This window comes from Bos javanicus, chromosome 8 (genome assembly GCF_032452875.1).
Source record: "Bos javanicus breed banteng chromosome 8, ARS-OSU_banteng_1.0, whole genome shotgun sequence".
NCBI lineage: Eukaryota > Metazoa > Chordata > Mammalia > Artiodactyla > Bovidae > Bos > Bos javanicus.
Genome location: NC_083875.1, coordinates 47551642 through 47574221, shown reverse-complemented (window position 1 = coordinate 47574221; position 22580 = coordinate 47551642). Strand labels below are relative to the sequence as shown.

General features: G+C 37.4%; 1 protein-coding gene across 9 annotated transcripts in view; it reads left to right on the top strand.

The window, feature by feature from the left end:
- The window catches only part of TRPM3 (transient receptor potential cation channel subfamily M member 3), a 608143-nt gene that overhangs the window by 331852 nt on the left and 253711 nt on the right, over window positions 1-22580 (top strand). For all 9 annotated transcript variants that reach the window (XM_061425528.1, XM_061425527.1, XM_061425526.1 and 6 more), the window contains one exon: window positions 13808-13979. In XM_061425528.1, the coding sequence (XP_061281512.1) occupies window positions 13808-13979 (172 nt within the window). The remainder of the gene's footprint in view (window positions 1-13807; window positions 13980-22580) is intronic.

Here is a 22580-nt window from a genome sequence, read left to right as displayed (position 1 = left end):
TAATATAGTGAAACCATCCTATTTCAGTGAAATATATGCAGTTTTTAAAATACAATGCAAAAACTTTGACTTTAAAAGTCGAAGATCATGAAATGGAAGCAGTGAATAAATACTCTTTGAATCCTTCAGAACCTTTAAGTAATAAGAAATGTCCGTATCTATGCTACCAAATTACGTGTAGAAACACAAATCTATCCAGAATATATAGAATAAGGAATAAGATATTTTGTCAGTGTAGTATTCTCTTAACTAAAATGTACTTGCTGTTTTATATCACATACAAATTAAATCTCTCAAGCAGCAATTCCCAGATTGTTATGTTGGCAGAACTGACTGGAAAATAATTCTAATTTTTTTTCAAAGTATCTGAGACTAGTCTTTGTGGAATATATTTTGGTTAATTCTTGCCTTAGATTCCTCATTGACTTTTAAGTATATATCAATTGTGAACTAGAACAAAAACAGTTCTTAAAGAATTAGAATATGCTAAAATGTCCCCTAATACCAAGAGCATCTAATTGTTCATTTTATTAACAAATGAATTAACTATTTAAAATGTTGTGATGATTCAGAAGTCATTTTTAAATGTTCATAGATTCACATCTCTCTTGTAAACCTGAGTTGTTATTATTCAGCTTTGTGGTGGGAAAACCATTTTGGAACTTTCTCATGCAGATGAACTATGAATAAATGAAAGCTAATTATTTCTTTATTCAAGATAGAGTAGCTATGTAAGTACCTCAGTTGCTTAATCATTTTCAAAGAATGCTGGCACTGCCTTTCTGTGTCATTTTGTCTTATAATTCTATATGATTGCAAAAAGGCAGTACTTATATTGTGTTCACTTGCCTTGCTGGGTTAGAAAAATCACCTCTAATTCATTTTCCTCCAACTCTAGCTTTTTTCCTTTGATTTTACCTCCTCACGTTCTTCTCTTTTTCACTCTCCTTTTCTTTCTCCCTGTATTTCTTAGCAGTGCTATGTCTATAGGAACTTGTGCCTAGGCCAATAGGGCTTACTCACATTATTGGATTTCCCAGTGAAAAACTGGTCTTGATCCCAGTGCAGAGAGCAGAAAAAGCCACCTATAAGTTCAGTAAAATGTGCACATTCATTGTCCCCGCTTACAGGGGTCTAATAAAGGCAAGTCATGGCTCACCAAGATCCAAGTGAACTTGCAGAGAGATTGAGAAAAGGAAATAAAATTGGCAGGTTGTAGAAAGCACAGGAATAACAATTGTATTTTTGTCCTTTAGTAAATCTTTGACCAAGGTCTATTGCATTTTAACCATTCTGGCATATTTTCCCCCAAACTGGGAAACCAGAATATGCATAGGATTTCCTCAAGCTCTTATATAATAGTGTTTGTTTTTCAGTGACAGTGTCTGTAAATTATTTGGAGCAAAAGTGCTGTTTCTGGTGTACAGGATTTATGACAGAGCTTAAGAGACATTCTAATATGTGTCAGGCTATCATAAAAGAAGTATTTGAATGAAATGTTGGTAGTCACTGGTGAAAATCTGCCCAAACTTCATTGAAATAGAAGTGTTGTCTGGTAAACTTTTTAAAGTAGTTACAATAATTTTCATAACTGGCTCGATTCAATACCTTCTATCTTTTTTCTTCCATTTTATATAAACAAACTCATGTGTAATAAACATTAAAAAGGAAACCTTTTGATATCAGACATCAGGTAGCAGAGGAAAACAACCAACATATTATTAAAATTCCTGGCCATTTCAGAATTCTATCAAAATGCAATCATTTGAAAACATAGGATTGTTAAATTTTTGCTCAAGTGTATATCTATATCCCAAAATAAGATTGAAGTGGCACAAAATAAATGTCAAGGGAAATCTAGGAAATTTACTTGAAATAAATAAAAATATAAGGATAAAAGAAACGCTCTATATCTAATGCCAAATATTTTATTACAGTAGATTTATATCTAAACCGACAGAAAATATAAATCATTTTATCTCTATGGGACTGGCTCTCAGATGAGCCATTCAGAGGCTGAAAATTCAATTGTTACCAGAGTTATGTTACTGATAGAAGTAGTAGACATCACAGTTGCATTGCTATTCATCTTAGAATTTGAATATACCTTTGGAATGGCACCATAAATGCAAATACTAGTCCTAAAACAAAAGAAGAAAGTTTAATTTGCCCTAGGGAGTGCTTGTAGGTATTCTAAAGCACTTACTTCAAGTCTTATCTCTGAACTAGACTTGAAAGATACAGGACATGTATCTTTGGATTCTGACTTCAAATTAGAGCCACACGCATAGTAGATAATAAATATTGAGGAAGATGATTGGCCATGATGAAATTTAGGCTTCTGGGAAAACAAAACATTATGGGGAAAATATATAATAATAAATCTTATCTGGTTCACAACTTTACCACAACTCCATCTCTACTCATTACAGAGCTTGAGCATACTATAGTAACTATAGTGAGGGATTTTTTTACCCAAGCATCTGCATGAAAAACTTTTTTCTTACATAGTAGCTCAAATTGGGAGGTGAATGGTGAAAGCTCTACACGTTGGGTAGGGAATGTGGAGGCCAACAGGCTCTTCTCTAACCCCTTTGAATCAGATGCATGATCCTCTTGTCTGAGTGATAGAACTCGCCTTAATTCTTTAAAATGTGAATACCTTCAACTCTGTTTAACCAAATCTTTTCAATTAATAAAACAACAGACTTTAATGAAGAATAATGCTGTGAATACTGATATGATAACAATTTTTTGCCCTGCTGTTAGACCTTAAAATGAATATTATTCAGCTCTTAAGTTTAATTCTACCTCTGTGAGTTTCCATATTATTGGTACTTCTCCTTTCTTCCATGGCCCAGAATCCTATACTGCCCTCAAACAAAGCTCAAACCTCCCTTCCACCAAGACAGTTTTCCTGACTTCACCCACAATGTCATATCCCTGATTACAATTCTCCCACAACTATCTTACTCCTCAACTTAATTAAAAACTCATCAAATATAGGAATTAAATTGTTTTATTGTTTGTCATTAACCACTAACATGATATTCTGCATGAAGATGAGGCATTGACATGTCACTGAAACTCTGAAATTTGATTTCTTTGCCTCTAAATTGACCGTAAAAGTCACTTGCTCTCTCTGTTTTATACAACTTCCATGTGCATAATCATAATAGTAACTTTAATTTGTGTGTGTGTGTGTGAGAGAGAGAGAGAGCTTTTATTTGAGCAAGCTCTCTGTGATTATATATATTAACCTTCTGAGCTATGTTCTATTTCATAAGAAAACTAAATAATGATTAGAGCCAAGATTCACTGTCTCCAAAGCCCATACTCTTAATTAGTAGTATGCCAGGTGGTCTATAAGAAAATATTTAATGATATGTTTTTAATGATATTATGTTTTTATTGTTAGTTGAGATACTGGCTGGTATTTTATGCCTGTCAATTGAACTCAAAAGTAGAATGAAAAAAAAAAAGTAGTCTCAATGAGAGTGACCAGAGCCCTTTTCTTTGCCCCTAAAATACTCTCAATCTGCAATTATGATTATGAAAGTGTTGCCAGTGTGAATTGGTAAGAATATGATCTGGGGAACTGAATGGCCTAGATTTACATCCCAGCTACACAACTTAGTACTTGTGTAACTTTGGGCAAGTTTCTTAATCACACCGTGTTTAGTTTCACCATCAGTAAAATGGGAAGGATGATAGTGAGACTAAAAACAACAACTTCTGAGTGCCATTATAAGACCTAAATGAATTGTGATTTTCATATGACCCTTTTCAGACTGAGCTTCTTGCTTTAGAAAACAGTCTGACCAGAATTGTTTCAGGTAATTTAACAGTTTCGGAAGCCTTTATGATTTGTCTTTTCCCAAATTTAAATTAATAAAACATGCCAAATGAAAAATCTAGACATGATTACAAGAAAAAGCACTTTTCATCTTAACCTGAGGATGAAAATTGTGTTTGGGTAGCTTTTCAAAACATGATCTCATGTGGTTGTTAAATTATCTTGAATTCAATGATATCTTCTGTTTTCCCTAAACTATACATTTATTTTCAGGATTTTATAACCTTTAAAAGTTGTTACCTTTAATTGGAAAGTGTTCTTTTGATGTCATTTTTATAGTTTAAGCCAAGAAATATCGAGTTTAATAATGCAATTGATGGATAATTCTAGTACAGTTTTCAACTCAGTATATTTTTCACTTCAAATGCAAGCCAAATGTGAACTTCATATTGTAAGCTCAGAAAACCTCCCAAGAATGTCCTTACGTGATATTTGTTGGACTTCTATGATAGGTTAGATAAGATATATTCAGAGGATGTGAGAGGAGAAACTGAGACAAGGAGACCCAACCAATGCTGTACAGTCATAAAGGAGCCAATGCTAGCTAACCGTGGACCACACTCAGGCTCGGGACTCCATTCAATTGCACGACAATGCAGTTTCAGTAAGCAGTGTTGAATTTGGATTTGGACATGTTGGTTTCAAAGTTCCTTTGAAATATCTATGTGAAATTGTCCAGCAGAACTGTGAGAAAGATTTTGTTACCCACTTAGTTTCAGAAGGTGTCTGCATATAGATGACAACTGCTGCTGCTGCTGCTAAGTCACTTCGGTCGTGTCCGACTCTGTGTGACCCCATAGACGGCAGCCCACCAGGCTCCCCTGTCCCTGAGATTTTCCAGGCAAGAGTACTGGAATGGGGTGCCTTCTCTGAGATGACAACTAAAGTCACTGCAGTACAGGACAGGATGCAGGGAGGGCCTGAGGATATCCCAAATCCTGGTGTTAGCCAATATTTAATGGTTGAGCAGAGAGAAGGAGCCTGCAAATGGAGACCAGAGGAAAGGCTAAGAGGGAGGAGCAAAAGCAGAGAGTGTTATGGAAATCAAGGGAAGAGTGTGCTTCAGAAGGATAGAGTGAAGGGCAATGCCTAGTATAACTGAGGGACCAAGGAAGATAAGGACTTGGAAGCATTCACTCAATTTATCAAGACAGACATCGTTTGCATCACTGATCAAAGCTGTTTCAGAAGCCAAATGAAGGATCAAGCAACATTTCAATAGGTTGAGGAGGGGAAAAAAGTAGAGATGGCGATTAGAAACCTCCTTTTAGAGGTTTGGCTGAGATGAGGAGAAGGGACATGAGTAGCCAAAGAGAACCTTAGTTGGAGGGATTTTTTTCTTCAAAACTGGGAAAGATTTGAGTTTGTTTATGTTTATGGTATAAATGGAGTTAGGGATGGTGAGGAGATAATTGATGAAATAAGTCCCAGAGTGGCCCTGTGGTGAAATAAATCCCAGAGTGGCCCTGTGGTGATGAGAGCTAAAGGGGAGATTAACCATGTGTACCCTGGTAACCAAAGGAGAAGAAGAAAAATTATGTAGGCAAAGAATTGATGGTAGGATGTTGACGTTTAGTTGGAGGTTTATCATTTATCACAGAAATAATAATATCAACACTATTGTAAAGCTTAATAAGTATCAGCATCCATCTAAGCATTTTACACAGTCATTTAATTCTCATAATGGCACTCAAAAGTTATTTTTAGTATCCCCATTTTACTAATGAGAGAAACTAAACATGATGAAATTAAGTAACTTGTCCGGTGTTACATAACTAATAAATTGTGTAGCTGGGATGTAAACCTAGGCCAGCCAATACCCTCAATCATATCTTTACTTATTATGCAATATTACTTCTCCATATATGAGCAACTGTCATTTATTTTAGTTCATATGTGGATTGTTTCATGAGTTTTATATCTCACTGAACCCCAAAAATGCCCCAATGAGGTGGCCTATAATCATAATAATCTCCATTTACAAATAAAGGCACTGACACACCGATAGTAAATAACCTGCTTAAAGTCAACCAACTGGGAAGTGTGTAAGCACAGGAGTCAGCTGATCTGCTGAATGAGGATATCACAGTGCTTGGGGTCAGACATATGAGGAGAGTGGAGGATGGTCGTCATTGTCCCAGTGGAGAACAGGAACCAGGACTAATTGGAGCCCAGAGATGGAATGCTAGGCAACTCCGAGGACCCAGGGTCACTAGAAGTCATGAAATTGTGATGTATCAGTGAATCCAGCATAGAGGGAAAAGAATATGTTTTGAAATCTCAAAGAAGATAATAACAATACACTATTGTGTTAGCTATCTATCACTGTATAACAAGTACCTCAAAACTTAATGGCTTAAGACATATTCATTGTCTCACAGTTTCTGAAGATCAGAAATTTGTGAATAGCTTACCTGGGTAGTTCTGAGTTGGGGTCTCTCTTAAGGTCACAGTCAAGTTGTAAGTTGGGGCTACATCACCTGAAGGCTTGAATGGGGCTGGAGTGCCTTCTTCCAAGATGACTCAGTCACATGGCTTTTGGGGAGAGTTCTCACCATGTCGACCTACCTATCCAGAAGGGTGCCTTATTGATGGCACCTGGCTCACCCCAGAGTAAGTGATTCAAGAGAGAGCAAAGAGGAAGCCCCTTATGACCTAGTTTTGGAAGCTACACACCATCCCTTTTGATTCTATTATACTTAAAAGTGAGTCACTGCATCCAGCCATATTAAGGGAAGATTTTCAAAGAATTTCTAAATATATTTTAAAATCTCCCCACTGATACATGGTGATTTCTAAAGCAAGGAACCCCTTTCAAAACTTAAGGTCTTTTCCCACAACCAGTAAGCCCTGTGTCTGAGTGATACACAGTCCCCCTCAGGACAGGCAAAAGGAGGCGAACCTATTTGAGCAGAAAGCCTGAAATGTGGATGGTGCAACTCTCTGAAGCCCATTAGTTGAACACATTTTCAAAGTGCTGTAAAATGATGCATTTGTTTTCCTGTGGATTTTAGTGGGAGTCAAGCAGCTAAAGTATCTGGGCATTCTTTACAGATGGATTTCTGGGTTTGCTAGTTTCTTGCTTGGATTGCAGAGCTGAGAAACAGTGTCTGGGTTTCAGTGTGACCCTGCTTTATACCTAGACTTACAGCTGAGCTGCCTGAATAGGAAACAACAAGCCAGTGCCCTGTTAGCTCAGGCTTCACTGTAATTTTAAGGATGCACTGTGCCTTTCTTTTTTTCTTTAATGTCATTCTCTCAGTCCCCTTATTTCTTTATCTCAGACACAGAGGTCGTTTCCCACTGCTCTGCGGTACGCTCTTTTCTCTCCCAGAAACGCATGCCTGATCCTAAGAGAACCCTGCCACTGCTTTTGTTTCTCTCTCTCCAAAGCACAAACCCCATTTTGCTGCTGCTGCCTTTCCTGACCTCTGTCTACTCTCTAGTTCTAGAGGCCTCGTCTGGAAATAATATGATCAGCTGTCAGAAGGATTTTAATGCCTGGCTGAGTCACTGACAAAAATGTCCAACAGCAAAACCAACCATAATATCGTTTAGAAATTTAAAATCAGCCTGGGTCCTCTGTCTTTCCTCTAAATGTCTCCTGTCCTGTAAAGGAAATTAAGGTCCACATGTGATTTAGAGGGAACAGTGTGCTTAGCAGGGCAGATTTGGCCAAGACACTTTACATCTCTGAGGCCCTATAGTTTTGTCTTTAAAATAAGCATGAAGTGGATTAATCCACTTAAAAGTGTCTATCACAGTGCCTGGCATGCAATAAGTGATAAAAAGAGTGCTAATTTTCTTCCTGTAAAAATTATAATCATGGTGCTATTAGGAGGGAAAGAGTGATTCAGTGGGCTATACATCCCCTACCCTGTTATTGCCTGGGCAGGTTATACACACCTCACCAGGTAATAAGGTCTGGGATTGCAGAAGGCTTGTGATTGATGACTCAAAAACCTGATTTAGCTCAATTCAGTTCTATTCAGGAAAGAAGTCACAGATACCTAAACGACTCTTGCATTGTGGAAAGCACCACAAAATGGAAGAGACCCCCAAGATATGAGCAAACTACTTTTTTTGTAGCCAAAACACATAGCAAGTCATCATTGTGTACTAACTTGGGAAAGGCAAGTGGATTTTTTAGTACAGACTGTTCAGACTCAACTTTAGAGATAGAAAGCCTTTAGAATTTATAGTCAAGTCCTCTACCTTACAGATGAGAAACTACCATCCAAAAAGTTTATTTTGATAAATATATTTTGAACATTTATTTCAGATATTACTTAGATGCAAGATTATATGTCTCTTTAAGCCAGTCCACTACTTACCACATACATTTCCTAGAGAAATTCTGAGTGTGTGAATGAATGAATGAATGAATATGTTAGGTAGTTAGAATAGGAAAAAGGAGTCCAAAATCCCGGTGGATAAAAGACAAAGGAGGGAGAAGCATGAAAATGGAACAGAGGAAGGTCCGAGGATGGGAGTGAGAACCTCAGGTGAAACAAACAGCCCTCCTGGCTAGCCTAATTTACATAGGGCAGGCTCAGGGGGAGGAGAAAAAAACACATAAAAAGAGGAGCCAAAATTGAGCCCTCTATTTTTTTGGTTGACCTGCCCTTACACCTCAAGGATGTATTTTCCTTTGCCTGGCAAATAAAACTGAGCAGTAACCAAGCTGTAACACTGGTCCACCGTTGCAAATTTTTGATGCGGTGAGACAGAATGGAGGAAATTACACACGCCCCCGACAAATAAGTTGAAAGACTTGCCCAGGGTCACAAATTAGTAATTAGAGGAACTACAACTTAAAGTTCCATCTCCTGACTTCCTACTAGGTACTCCCAGGTGAGACCAGAACATGCGTAAAAATAACTAGGAAAATTCCAGCCAGTGCCCTATATCAACTCCAACATGATTGATTTAAGCCTATCCAAGTAGAACAGATGCTCCTGAACACTGTTCAATTCTGCCACAGTGTCTCTAGATCAGTTCTCTCCTGACAATGATAATGGCCCTACAGATGTCCTATATAAAGACCCTCCACCTCATTAACTCCTTGAGCAATTTCTGTTACATTCCCTCTTTGTTGAAAAGTCAAGGTACACAGACGCCTTCAGTTCAGTTCAGTTCAGTTCAGTCGCTCAGTCATGTCCGACTCTTTGCGACCCCATGAATCACAGCACGCCAGGCCTCCCTGTCCATCACCAACTCCCAGAGTTCACTCAGACTCATGTCCATTGAGTCAGTGATGCCATCCAGCCATCTCATCCTCTGTCGTCCCCTTCTCCTCCTGCCCCCAATCCCTCCCAGCATCAGAGTCTTTTCCAATGAGTCAACTCTTGCATGACGTGGCCAAAGTACTGGAGTTTCAGCTTTAGCATCATTCCCTCCAAAGAAATCCCAGGGCTGATCTCCTTCAGAATGGACTGGTTGGATCTCCTTGCAGTCCAAGGGACTCTCAAGAGTCTTCTCCAACACCACAGTTCAAAAGCATCAATTCTTCGGTGCTCAGCTTTCTTCACAGTCCAACTCTCACATCCATACATGACCACAGGAAAAACCACAGCCTTGACTAGACAAACCTTTCTTGGCAAAGTAATGTCTCTGCTTTTGAATATGCTATCTAGGTTGGTCATAACTTTCCTTCCAAGGAGTAAGGGTCTTTTAATTTCATGGCTGCAGTCACCATCTGCAGTGATTTTGGAGCCCAGAAAAATAAAGTCTGACACTGTTTCCACTGTTTCCCCATCTATTTCCCATGAAGTGATGGGACCGGATGCCATGATCTTCATTTTCTGAATGTTAAGCTTTAAGCCAACTTTTTCACTCTCCACTTTCACTTTCATCAAGAGGCTTTTTAGTTCCTCTTCACTTTCTGCCATAAGGGTGGTGTCATCTGCATATCTGAGGTTATTGATATTTCTCCCAGCAATCTTGATTCCAGCTTGTGTTTCCTCCAGTCCAGTGTTTCTCATGATGTACTCTGCATATAAGTTAAATAAGCAGGGTGACAATATACAGCCTTGACATACTCCTTTTCCTATTTGGAACCAGTCTGTTGTTCCATGTCCAGTTCTAACTGTTGCTTCCTGACCTGCATACATATTTCTCAGGAGGCAGGTCAGGTGGTCTGGTATTCCCATCTCTTTCAGAATTTTCCAGTTTATTGTGATCCACAGAAGCCTTGGAACCAGACATCACCAAGCAGCCAGACAAAGTGGTGTACCGTAGATTAATGAATGACATACTAAGTATTGAAAATCCATTTCTGTGCAGATTTCCCTTCTATGTATAGATACCAATGTAATTACCAATCATGAAGATCACTTGATATGTAGACCTTTCAGACACCATTCGCCCTTCTAAACACAGATTCCTCATTTGAACTGCAAAATATAGAATATTATTTGAGTGATTCTCTTCTCAGTTCTCTCAAGGGTGGTATATAACATGTACCATCCTGTAATCTTAGGAGAGGAAATGATCTGTTATATACAATCAATACTGCAGAACATTAGAGTTTGATTCTCCAGGAAACACTGGCTGAGAAATGTGCTGGAGTAATCCGTATACCTACAGGCCACAGTTGTTCTTGCTATGCACACGTGCACATGCCCATACACACACGTTTCCAAAAACATCCTCTGTTTATGAGCTCTTAACAATAAAAATGGATGTGTTACCTCCAGAATTTTGTCAGAGGAAAAATTCATTTGTATTCATGTACTACGAAGGCATTATTTTTTTCTACTTGAAAAACATAACAGGAAGATCAGCATATCTTTTGTAGATATGCAAATTGTAAGTTGAACAAAAATAGACTGCTGGTATGTTTGTTATGAGGAATATTAAGTAGATTTTGTAGAAAAGTTGGACCCAAGTGGATTCCTCTGAAGTATTTAGGAAGTTATTTCCAACTCTGCATTTAATCAGCAAACATTTCCAGAATATCACCATCTTAAATGACCTACGAGGACATAAAAAGAAAAAAAACACTTGCATATTTTAAGCAACTGATTACTAATTTGTTTTCTTTACTTATATTGATTAGCTTAAATACCTGTGTTAAACAGAAATCAATGATTTGTCTCCCATCATTTCATTTTGGTCACTAGTTTGCAATTGGAAAATCAGTTTATAGTTGGTAAAATAAAGCCCAACTTGACAGGGAATTCACATTTGTAGATTGCCTGAAAAATCTATCAGGCATAGTGCCAGTTACTTACAGCAACTGTACTTGCCAGTTACACTATAATCTCATCTAATCCCCATGAAGTAAGCAGTTTTATCATCTCCCTTTTACAGATTAAAAATGTGAGATTCATATTCACACACTGTTGACAGAACTGGGATTCAAAGAGATTTCCATTCCCCAAATGTTCATGATTGTTCTAGGAGTCAACATACCTTCTTCCAGTGATGACTAGAAAATAATTTAGGACATTTAACTTATTTTTTTGATTTATATCCTCTATTATTCAGCAGAAAAAAATATTTGCCAAAATATAACCACCTTTAAGTTATCTTCACATAAGATTCAAAGAAATGGGAGCAATAAAATGAAGAAATTAAAATTCATGAGTGTAAACTTGACCCTCCTATCATAACTAATTGAAACGTTTAGTATTTCCAAACAGCTGATGCACCATGTTTCACAAGAAAAGAAAGTAAAAACTCTGAAGACTGAAGTACCAATGTCCTTGGAATATTGTGGTAGGGGAAACATATATAGAATATAGTCAGATGATTTAATTATGTTCTTTTAATCTCAGATCATGGTAATTACGTCAGGTTGGCCCGGAAGCATTTTCACTCCTTTATTCATTTGAAAATGTCAGTTTCACTTATGGTCTTTAATTAGGTTCCCAAGAATTAGAAAACATGCCCTGTATCTCAGCTAGAATGTGTCTAGGGTTCACCATCATTAACCTCTAGAAAATCTACATGCCCCTCACAGAACTGCTTTGGGGTTCCCTCTTTCTTGGCATGGAGCCTTGGGGAACTGCTGTTAGGAAAGAGACAACAGTAACCTAAAGTGCTTTCTTTTGTCCAAAAGTACAATGCATAGGCACTTTAAGAATAGGAGAAAGTCTTCTGCTAAGTCTTTTTCAACAAAGCATTAATATTTATTAACTTGCACTCTGCAGTAGAATGAATGTTTTATGATCAAAAACAAGTAACAACAAAATGGAAATTTTAACCACAAGCGACCTACTCTTTCAGTGATAAAGAACTCAGGATGGGGTTAGCCAACCACACTGTCTGTAGTTCAGGGGTGAGGGGACTCTCATTCACTCATCTAGACAAAAGAGTCATTGAATACTGCTCCATGTGATTACTGGAAGCAATAATCACAAATTTATGGGCTTCCTTTATCAATGAGAGCCAACAAGAATGAAGCTGTGAATTAATGTTATATTATGCTATATTAACAAATAAAGACATATTTAAAAGGACTGAAGGATATTTCAAAAGCTCAGAATTACCCATTTTAAATGTAGATTAGATCAATTCCCAAAAAATTCATATAAGAGAGAGTTTTTAATTTTCAACTGTCTCAAGTTTTATTTAAATTAATTCATTCACTATTCATTGAGTAGATTATGTGTGCCAGGCACATAGAAATGTGGGGTTTTGAATCAGCATCAAGGTGTAAAATATGACTTTTATGAGATCTTTTCTACTAACACTCTTTATTAAATCACTTTGTAATTCCTTTATCAAACTACTCAATCTTACTACAGCTTTTCCTGATGAGTTATTTCATACCAAAAATGAACAAGAGCATCTCAACTCTATAATTAATGTATAGACTGCATAAAGGCACAGAAATAAAAGCCCTTTCACGTTTATTTCTCTTGTCAATTTCAGTGATTCAGTACAGAGATAACTGTATGGAGTTTGTATAACAATGAGTTCGTTGAATGTTCCTTTTCATAGTCTTGAGTGAAGTTTTTACCTAAATATTCTAATACATCATTTTGTTTCCATTGTGTCTAAACAGTTTGGGAAAGGGGAATGAATAACCATGGATTTTGGAATCAGGCAGACCTGGATGTGAATTCTGGTTCTGTGTGTAGTAAACTCTTATAAAACCTATGTCATCTCCATCTCTGTTTCCTCATATACACAATAAACATAACAGCATCTACCTTGCATGATTGTTTCAAGGAAGATAGATAATGTATAAAGCAACTAGCTCACAATAGGTTTTGTTTTTCTTTTTAGATCAAAAGTCTAAAAGACCATACTAAGCATTGTTCTCTTTTAGGTAGTATAATTCACCATGAAATTAAGATAACACAACCAAAAAATACAACAGAGATGAACATTTTAAGCCTGATTCATATTCATCTCATGGGACGGTTATTTTTACATTCAGTGTTTCCACTTAAGGTGTCTAAGAAGAACAGTGTAGATTTTTAAATAATAGACCTTCAGACTGCTGAATGAGAGCAGTCACTCCTACTCAATTCCCTACCCTCCACCCCTAACCCTCCACTATACTCCCGAATCATGACTGCTCTTCTGTGCCTGTTAGAGTGTGGACACGATTGAGAGAAGAAACATAGAAGCAAAAAAAACCTAAAAATTATTTTTGGTTTATCAGCATGTATAAACAATCAACTCCAAAATGAAACAGACATTCACATGCCAGTTTTTGAGAACACTAAAATCACAAACTCTTCTTTCTATACAGAAAGAATCCAAAAATTAAATAAATACATAATCCTTTAAGCATAATCATGCTTTGAATAGAACATTTACTATAAATCTTGCTTCTACCTGAAACAGTATTAAAAAGAGGATATAGACTATTTTTTCACTGTCCCAAAGAATTTATTTCACTTCCCTCTCTCTCTTTCCTGTCTGTCTGATTCTCCTTTTCATATTTAATACTCTTTTCTCTGACTTCTGCCCCTTCCTTTTGACATTCTACAGGTGGTCCGGCCGTATCAGACCATGTCCAATCCCATGAGCAAGCTCACAGTTCTCAACAGTATGCATTCCCACTTCATTCTGGCCGACAATGGGACCACTGGAAAGTATGGAGCAGAGGTGAAACTTAGGAGACAACTGGAAAAGCATATTTCACTCCAGAAGATAAACACAAGTAAGTCTACTGCTGTCTACTCATGCCTCATATCAAACAGGATAAAAGTGAAGAAATTTCAAGTGCAGACCATTATTTCTACATGGCTAATGGTTAGAATTAGAGGAAGTCACCTAGAGGGGGATGATTGGAGGCTCAAGAAGTGATTATATAATTAGTGGACTCAAGCTCATTCATTATGTGTGAAAAATCCAACCCCATCTGGAGTTTATAAATGCAGATAAGCCTTTCTTTCCAAACTTTTTTCTACATCCTTTACACAATGCTCTAAGGAGGGAAAGCACCCTGGAGAAATTTTTTCCACTTATTAAGCTATTTTGGGTGGCTAAAAGAAAAGAAAACAGTTTTTGATGTTAGCATAGATCTGGCTGTGCAAAGGCATTTCAAGGGAACTGACATTCTCTAAACTAAAGCATAATGTCTAACCATCTTGATGAAACTTTAATTCTGTCTCTTAATTTTATGTATGTATTCATTCACTGTCTCTAGATACCTACATATTTAGATATATATGTGTATTTATGGGTACCATGTAATACTTAGCCTATGGTTTCACTAAAATTATCTCTTAAGTATTTATGTGTTCTATGCAATATTTATTATGTACCCATTTAACTATAGAAGGTAGCATTGTAAAAACAATGATGCTCCTGAAATCACTAAATGGCTTGATTTAAATATAAAAGAGAAATATAAACAATCTACTGTCCTTCCTCACAAAATAAAATTCAGTTTGTTTTCACAAAGTAACACATGGCTTCATGGCAGATTCAGGCTTTGTGGTAACTCTGTGTTCCATCAGGGAAACTTGGCTTTAATTGATTGAACTTTCAAAGCCTGCAGTTCCAAATAATAAAAGATTTTCTTTGGCTCAGTAAGTTTTCAGAATCTCAGTGTAACACAATTCAACGGGTCCAAATGGCTTTTCTCATCTCTCGTCTTTTCTCTGCATCATCCAGAATGGATTGTGCTTGCTGTCACCACCTTCCTCCCAGAACTGGGATGCCAGAGCTGTCAGACCATAACTTGTCTTTCCTATATTCTGTTTTCTGGTTCCACCTTTTAGGAGCTACTGCTGTTTTAACAGTCAAGTTTCACACCTTCATCTTTTTCACAGAGAAGTCTGGAATAATAAATTGTGATGTAGGCCTGAAGTCAAAATTATATTAGAAAACTCTCTTCTATCTAAGAAACTTCAATAGTCTTTGGAAAGAGAAAACACAGGATTACCCAAAGGTAACAATCTTTGGGGGGAGAAAAGAGTAGAAAAGACTAGAAAATCCATCCAGAAACCAGCAGAGATCAAAAGTAAAAAAGCACTATTGCTAATGGGTGGTTGTTATACTAAAATTGAATTTTATTATAATATTTGATAGAAAAGCAAATCTTATCTAATTAATGTTATCTATTTAGGTTTTCATAGGCTTTAGGATTACTTTTTTTTTTACACCAGCAGGTTAAGAAGGAGCCTAAATAGGAGTAACCTGAAAGCTGAAGGAGATGGAAGCAGGGTAGACAAAGAGCAAATGCAGGGTCAAGTTCAGTGCTTAGTAATGAGACCACATTTGTCCAGACACACAAACCATGCCATTGTGTCAGGTCCTGATGGCAGCTGGGCCAGATATATTCATTAGTGTTGTGAAGAGAGCTAGGGGTGTAGTTGTGTAAATTGTATTCTTAGCTATGGAGGTGCCAGCAGGAGCTAAAACCTAGCCAGAGCTGTATGTGCCAAACCCTGTGCCTTATTGGCTGCCTGAGGAAAGATACTCTTTTCTAATTGGTCATTCCAGAGAAGGCACCCTTTTTTAATTTGGAGATGCACCTTTCTCCAAAGCTCCCTGAGGTGCTATCTGTGGGAATGGCCCTGCAGAGGAGGCTTGTGGACAGTGGCTGGACCTCCATGAGGAGCAAAGCCCAGCAGCATAGAGTTGAAGAGCAGGCCAAGGCTTGTGGCATCAGGGATTCTGGAGAAGCCAGGACACCATGTACATGCTTCATACCAGTCATGTGACATTGGACCCTTGCAAGCATATCAAGGCAGGTAGTGACATGCACACATGTTGACAAGTGGAGCCCCAATCAGGGGTCTAGGCCACAAAATAGGGAATAAGCACAGATCCAGGTTCCAAGCTGAAAGAAGGGTCAGAGAAGCTGGCTTGAGATTCCTGAAATACTTCAAGTCCATAAATAAGATTAGACCTCAGATCTGGGGTAGGGGCTGAACCCCTTGGTTAGTCTGAATGATAGTCGCTGGAACAGAATAGGGGTAGACAGAGGCAAATAGTCATTTCATTCATCATAATTTAGAAACATAATTTTCCTCCTTGCTTTAGGGACTGTATTTGAGGCTTTAAGAAATCCATAGGCTTCCATTCAATGCAAATAATTCAGTGAGAAAAAGAGGGTTAAAGATGCCCAGAGGAGATCCCTAAAGTCACAGGAAGTTAAAAGGCTCAGGACCAAGAATTTGCCACAAGTTGTAGTGAATGATGCTATGAGTTAGCTCTTCTACCAGTTCTATGCCTGAACTTGGCAGTGGGAGGATAGCCAACTTATTCACTTTTCCAGGGACTTTCTTAGATTTACCGTTGAAAGTTCCATGTTCTGGGCCCGCTCTGTCTCAAGCAAACACAGATTGTACATCACCCTCCATATCAGACTCATGAGTCATTAACTCTACTTCTCTTTTTACTGCATTTACCCCACAAAACAGGGGAGGAACAATGAGGACCTCAGAGCTTAAGGAGTGACCCAGACTTCTGGAAGTAAAGAAAGACCTTGAGACGTCCATTCCGTTAGCAGCAACGCAAAGTGCCCACTAAGAACCCCGAAGTCTCCAGAATAGGACTGACTGAGAAATAAGGGGCGAAAGTTGACCTGTTTAAAATAGGAAACAGCAGAAGTAAGAATATAAACTGTTAACGCACTTCTGCTCTCTAATCTGAACACTTTTTTTCTTTATAATTAACAATAGTTTGCTTCTTATTAAAAATAAATTTCTATTACATAACTATTCTAAAAATTACATCTTAATTTCCTTCTTCAAAAGTTTAAGAAATCTATAATACAACAGGAGAACTCAAGTTTAGGAAGCCCTAATTTAGCCTCTGGAAGATTAGACCCTCCACCAAGATACCAGAGTAATACTATCACCACCTTTTATGCCTAGGATGACTCCAGGGATGTCTGAACACACTCAGCATTTTCCTATTAAGATGTCATTCCTCCTCATCACTTAGGGGTGACCTGCATACCATAGGAATCTTTCCATGAGTCTATTTTCTCAAATAAATGACAATCTTCTGAAGAGTATTTTCCTTAAACATTAAGTAAATCTTTCTCAAGAGACTTTTAAGCCCTTTCTCATCAACATGACAATTATGAATAATAACATACTACAAGCACCAGCATCTAAGGCTTTTCTCAGTGCTCCGGCATTCATTATCTCATCTCTCCCGTCCCCCACTCATTCCTGCTGTCAGCAGTCCTTCCCAAAGGACTGTTGTCATTGGTTACTGAAGGACTTCTTTGTTTTGAAAGGAGAATCTTTTGGGATGTGAGTGGCTGAAGAGCACACTTCCATTTACAGTTTTCTAAACTTCAGATTTAACGTGCAAAGCTTTCCCCATCATGCCTTTAGAAAACAAATATTTCTTGAACTCTTATTATGTACCAGTCACGATTAAGGTCCAGAAAAGCAGCAGTAGATAATTCATTGAGCCAAGTCAAGAGGGGCAAACACATTAATAAATAAATAGGTAAATACATGTAGTAAGAAAGCCATTTAGAAAAATAAAATGGAGGAAGGTATATATGTGTTTCTCGTGAGTACATGTGCCCGCATGCACGCACATATGTGTGTCGGGAGGAAAGTTTAGATTAGGTGATCAGGAATGGCCTCCATGACGGTGTAATGTGTAAGCAAAAACTTGAATGAAGTGAGGGGGCCAGCTCTGAAAAGAGCATTCTGGGAAGAGTGAAAGCAGGAACAAAGACCCAGGTCTTTGATGACAAGCTCGATCTTAGAGTTGGAGTTCATTCTAACAGAGTTTTGATCTGGAAAGTTACAGCATCTCCCTAATGGTTTAAAACATCACTCTGCTGTTGTATGTAGAGATCTGACTGGCATGGGGGCAAGATTAAAGGCAGGTAGATGTTTCAGTAGGCTATTATCATAATGCAGGTGAGAGATGACAGTATTTCAAATTAGGATGATAGTAATAAAAGTAGTAAAAAGCAGTAGATTCAAATATATACTTATGTGGTAAAATATACATAACATAAAATTTACTATTTTAATATTTTTAAGTATACAGTTCAGTGTGTGAAATACATTTACATTGTTGTATAATCATCAGCACTATCTATCCTCAGAACCTTTCATCATTCCAAACCGAAACTCTATATGCATTAAACACTGATTCATCTTTATTCTCTCTCTTCAATCCCTGCTAACCATTATTCAACTTTATATCTTTATGAATTTGCCTGTTCTAAATACCTCCTATATATAGAATCGCACAATATTGGTACTAAGATATATTTTGAAGGTAGAGCTCAAGAAGAGTGCTATAAATTGAGTATTCAGGAGAAAGAATAGACACATCAAGGTTACTGCACAGTCATCCTTACAGACACCAGTGTATTCTTAAAGAACAGGGCTAGTGGGAGCCCCTCATGAGTAAGTTTTTACAGAAAGAAAAGGGAGTTGAAAACCAGTCTCAAGGGAGCTGAGACAAAGTCCTTGAGAAGGAGGGAGATGATGAGATTCAGTGCACAAATGAAGAATGTGGCCCTAGGTAGGCCAGGGGAGTTGCATCCTGGGTGGCCAGAGTGAAGGTAGAGTCAATGGGCACAGATGTGGATGGGATGGAACATTTTCTGCTGGGAAGATTGGGTAGTTCTCTATAGATGCCTTCTGTATCTAAAGAAAATAATACAGGAGATCATTGGCTAAGAGTGTGAAAGGGCAAGGGGTATAGAAGATTAGGGAGAAAAAAAGAGAAAACAATTGTAGAGGCCCAGAGAGTGAGCTGCCTAGGGAAATGTAGGATTGCCCACTTGGTATTTGTGGTCATAGTTTTACAGAGGCATGGATCATCATTGTTGTGTGTTTTTTTTCCCAGGCATGTTCAGCTTGAGTAGGAAAATAAGCATAGAGTTAGACTGAGAGCCTGTTGGGATTTTGCTAAGCAAGTAGACAAGAGGAAAAGAGAATCAAGGGAGTGAGGCTGTATGCACTGTCTCTATATACCTATAGCCCAGGAGTATTTTCAGTATCTGAATGAAAGCCGTGCTTCCCCACCCATTTCTGTGCCCATTCATGACAGCATAAAATCATTCATCTAAAAGATAAGAATACGGTGCAGAGAAGTGATTAAGAGAATTCTCAAAGATGACCTACATCTTTAGTTAGTATTCCCAAGCATTATATTAATTTCAGACTTTTGAATAAAAAGCATTCATCATAAACAATCCCTCATATTTATTTTATTGTTGTTCACATATTCATTTAAGTTGAATCAAGTTAGCACAATGCTGGGAATATAGTAGCTCTTCAATAAACACATGTTAACTGAAAGACTGAATACCAAGGGACGGCTCCAGAAAGTAGCATATAAGTAACCTGATGAGACTTTAAAACCCCAAGCATATTTTCTACATACATTTTTACTGTTAAAAATTTCCAAAAAAAAAAAAAAGAGAGAGAATATTATAATAACCCCTCATAAACTGTCATCCATATTCCACATTTATCAGCCCATAGCCTATCTTGTTTTCTTTATGTATATAACCACCTACCTCTTTCTCTGGATAAGTTTGAAAGAAATCCAAACAGTATATCATTTCATCCATAAATATTTCAGTACCAAAGCATTTCTTTAACTTGTGTAGGCCATATATAAGGTAGATTTTTTTTTAAGTATTTCCTTAACTCAGTAGCAATATAATGGAAAATATTGATCCAAGAGTCCTTTAACAATTCTTTCAAAAAATAAAAATTAAGAACTATCAATACATTATCACATGCTAAAATTCATCTAAAATTTTGAAAATCATTTCTTAGTCCCCAATTCTACACTTAGCTCACCAAAAAAAAAAAAAATTTTAAACAAGTATTACCTTGCAATTCTTAAAAAGAAAGATTAGAAAAATCCCCAGCAGCTGTGGTTTTCTTTGAAATGTTTGAAGGGAAGAATATAACCTTTGGAAATAAAGGAAGTCTTTATATTGCCAGTAATATAAGCTGAGAGTAGCGGGGAGACAGGGGGTTCAGATCATGGCTCTGTGACCTTGGCAAATTACTGTATTTCTCTCAGACTTTGTTTCTATGTCTGTGAATCAGGGATAATACTTTTCCACAGTGTGGTGATTAAACGAGTCACCATGGGAAAGGAGTCTGGCATGTGGCAATTCAGAAACACTGATTACCTTCCTGCCGTCTTGGTGACACGCACAGCAGCTCCCCATGGGAAACCATGTTCTGTATTGGTATATCCTGATGGGCTGCCATAGGGTCCAACCTGAGACCCAGACCTTCATTCAAAGCCCATCAGAGTCTAGAATGTCTGTCAGAACATCTTTACCACAAATCAAACCTGGCTCTGCTCATTAGGGAGAAGCCATGTATCCCTGGAATTATATAAAGGGCCCAAAGAAAAAAATGAGGCTCAAAATTATATTCTGAAACGTATTAACAAGACTCTATTAACTTCTTAAAGAGTACATTTAAAGTCTTGATTGTTGCAGCAATAAATAGAAAATTTTTTTTTCAATATTGTTGAAAATATATTCTAAACTGTAGTTGTTCCTCTTTCCTGAATAAAGAATATAATGGAGAAAATTTAATATTTCTTTAGAGAGTAAAGTTATTCTAGTGTCCTGGAGCAATCATTATGAATGTTAGTTAGGTTTGCTGAGAACTGAAGTGTTAGAATTTGGGCTAAATATGAATTGATTCAGAATATATGAGGTTGGACTTGTATATAAAGTTTAGATTGGGCCAGATTTCCCGCTTATAATTTACCATTTGATTTTAAAAGATTGGAGGAAGAGGACAGAAATCTAGTTCTCTTTGTTCTCTGATTGATTAAAGTGTTACTACTTTGTGTTTGAATTTTATTTTAGGTTTGGCTGAATGCAAAGTTTTATCAGATTACATATCTAATTGGACCGTGAACAATAAATTTGTAGGAAATTTCATTATGAGGCTAGAATTTTCCAACTTTGTTCTCTTCATATTATAAAGTGAATCTACATCAGACTACATCCCATCTAAGAGGATGCTGTTCCCATGGCAGTTGTTGTAGATATACCTACTCTGCACTATTAATGAATGAGGCTGTCTGGGTAGGTTCAGATTTTTGTAACTGGCGCTTTTGCTACCGTCAGGGTTTTCTTGAAAGAGAATTTGATGCTCTGCATTTTCTTTGCCCCAGAGTAACAACTGACATTTGAGCATAGCCTCATCTAATGAAGCCACCAAGAATACTTTTGTCTAAAGCAGCAGATTAAAATTGGCTTGGCAGTTCTAAGTAAACAAGTAGCAGAAATGATCACAGAATTCATAAAGCACAATCAAATTTGGTATTTGAGGATTTTACTATTTAGAATTCTCTGGGGGAAAAAAAAAACAAATATTTTGTTATGCAGTCCCTTGGCCAATATACCTATTTATATGTGATTCTGTGCTTACACAAACTAACAAAAATAATGACAATAATAATGTCACCCAGTAGCACAGAATGTCATAGCTCTGCTTTATAATGGGAACAGATGTCTTGCTTTCCACTGAGTTGTTTGGTACAGGAGACCCATGAACAGGCTAATCAACACAGTGATTCAACCAAGCTGGTAAAGTCCTACAGGTTCCAGGAGATTTTATCTTAAAAAGCTCACCTCCATGATGTGACACTTATCAATTTAAAGCATTTTGTTTCTGTGAAATTTCCTTAATCAGAAAAAGTACTCATAACTATATTCTTGTTCCTTTACCACCATTTCATGGTGATAATTCTTAAACATGGTCATAGTAGTTTTCAACTAAGGTGACACTGCCTCCCAGAGGAGGTATTTTAAAATATCGGATGGATGTGGTTGACAATTTCTGGCACTCCCAAAATACACAAGGGAGGAGGCAGAAATGTTAATATTCTCATACAGGACAATTTCACATGAAGAAATTACCTGGACCAAATGCCAATCACATCTCTTAGAAAATACTACTCTAAGTATATTTCCTTGAGTTTCTTTTTCTTTTTCAAAATCTTTCTAGTACCCAGCACCTAATTCAGCAGGGTCACACACATCCAAAATGCTCTGTCCTATTCTAAAGACATGTAGAAGAAGCAGCAATAGGGAGCCAGTGGTGAGATTTAAAATATTTAACACTGTGAAGACTTTAGTATCCTCTATCCACAGCAGAGGCTGGGTGCCAGCCCTGGCCTGTCCTTCAGATCCTAACATCCCTTGCTGTTGGGAAGTTCTCGCTTTTATCCAACTTCACTTGCTCTGAATCTATTCTCTTCTGGATGAAGACCAAAGTCATCATTTGTGTTAGAGCTCTCAGTGTATTTGAAAACTGTAAATGGACTTGAATTG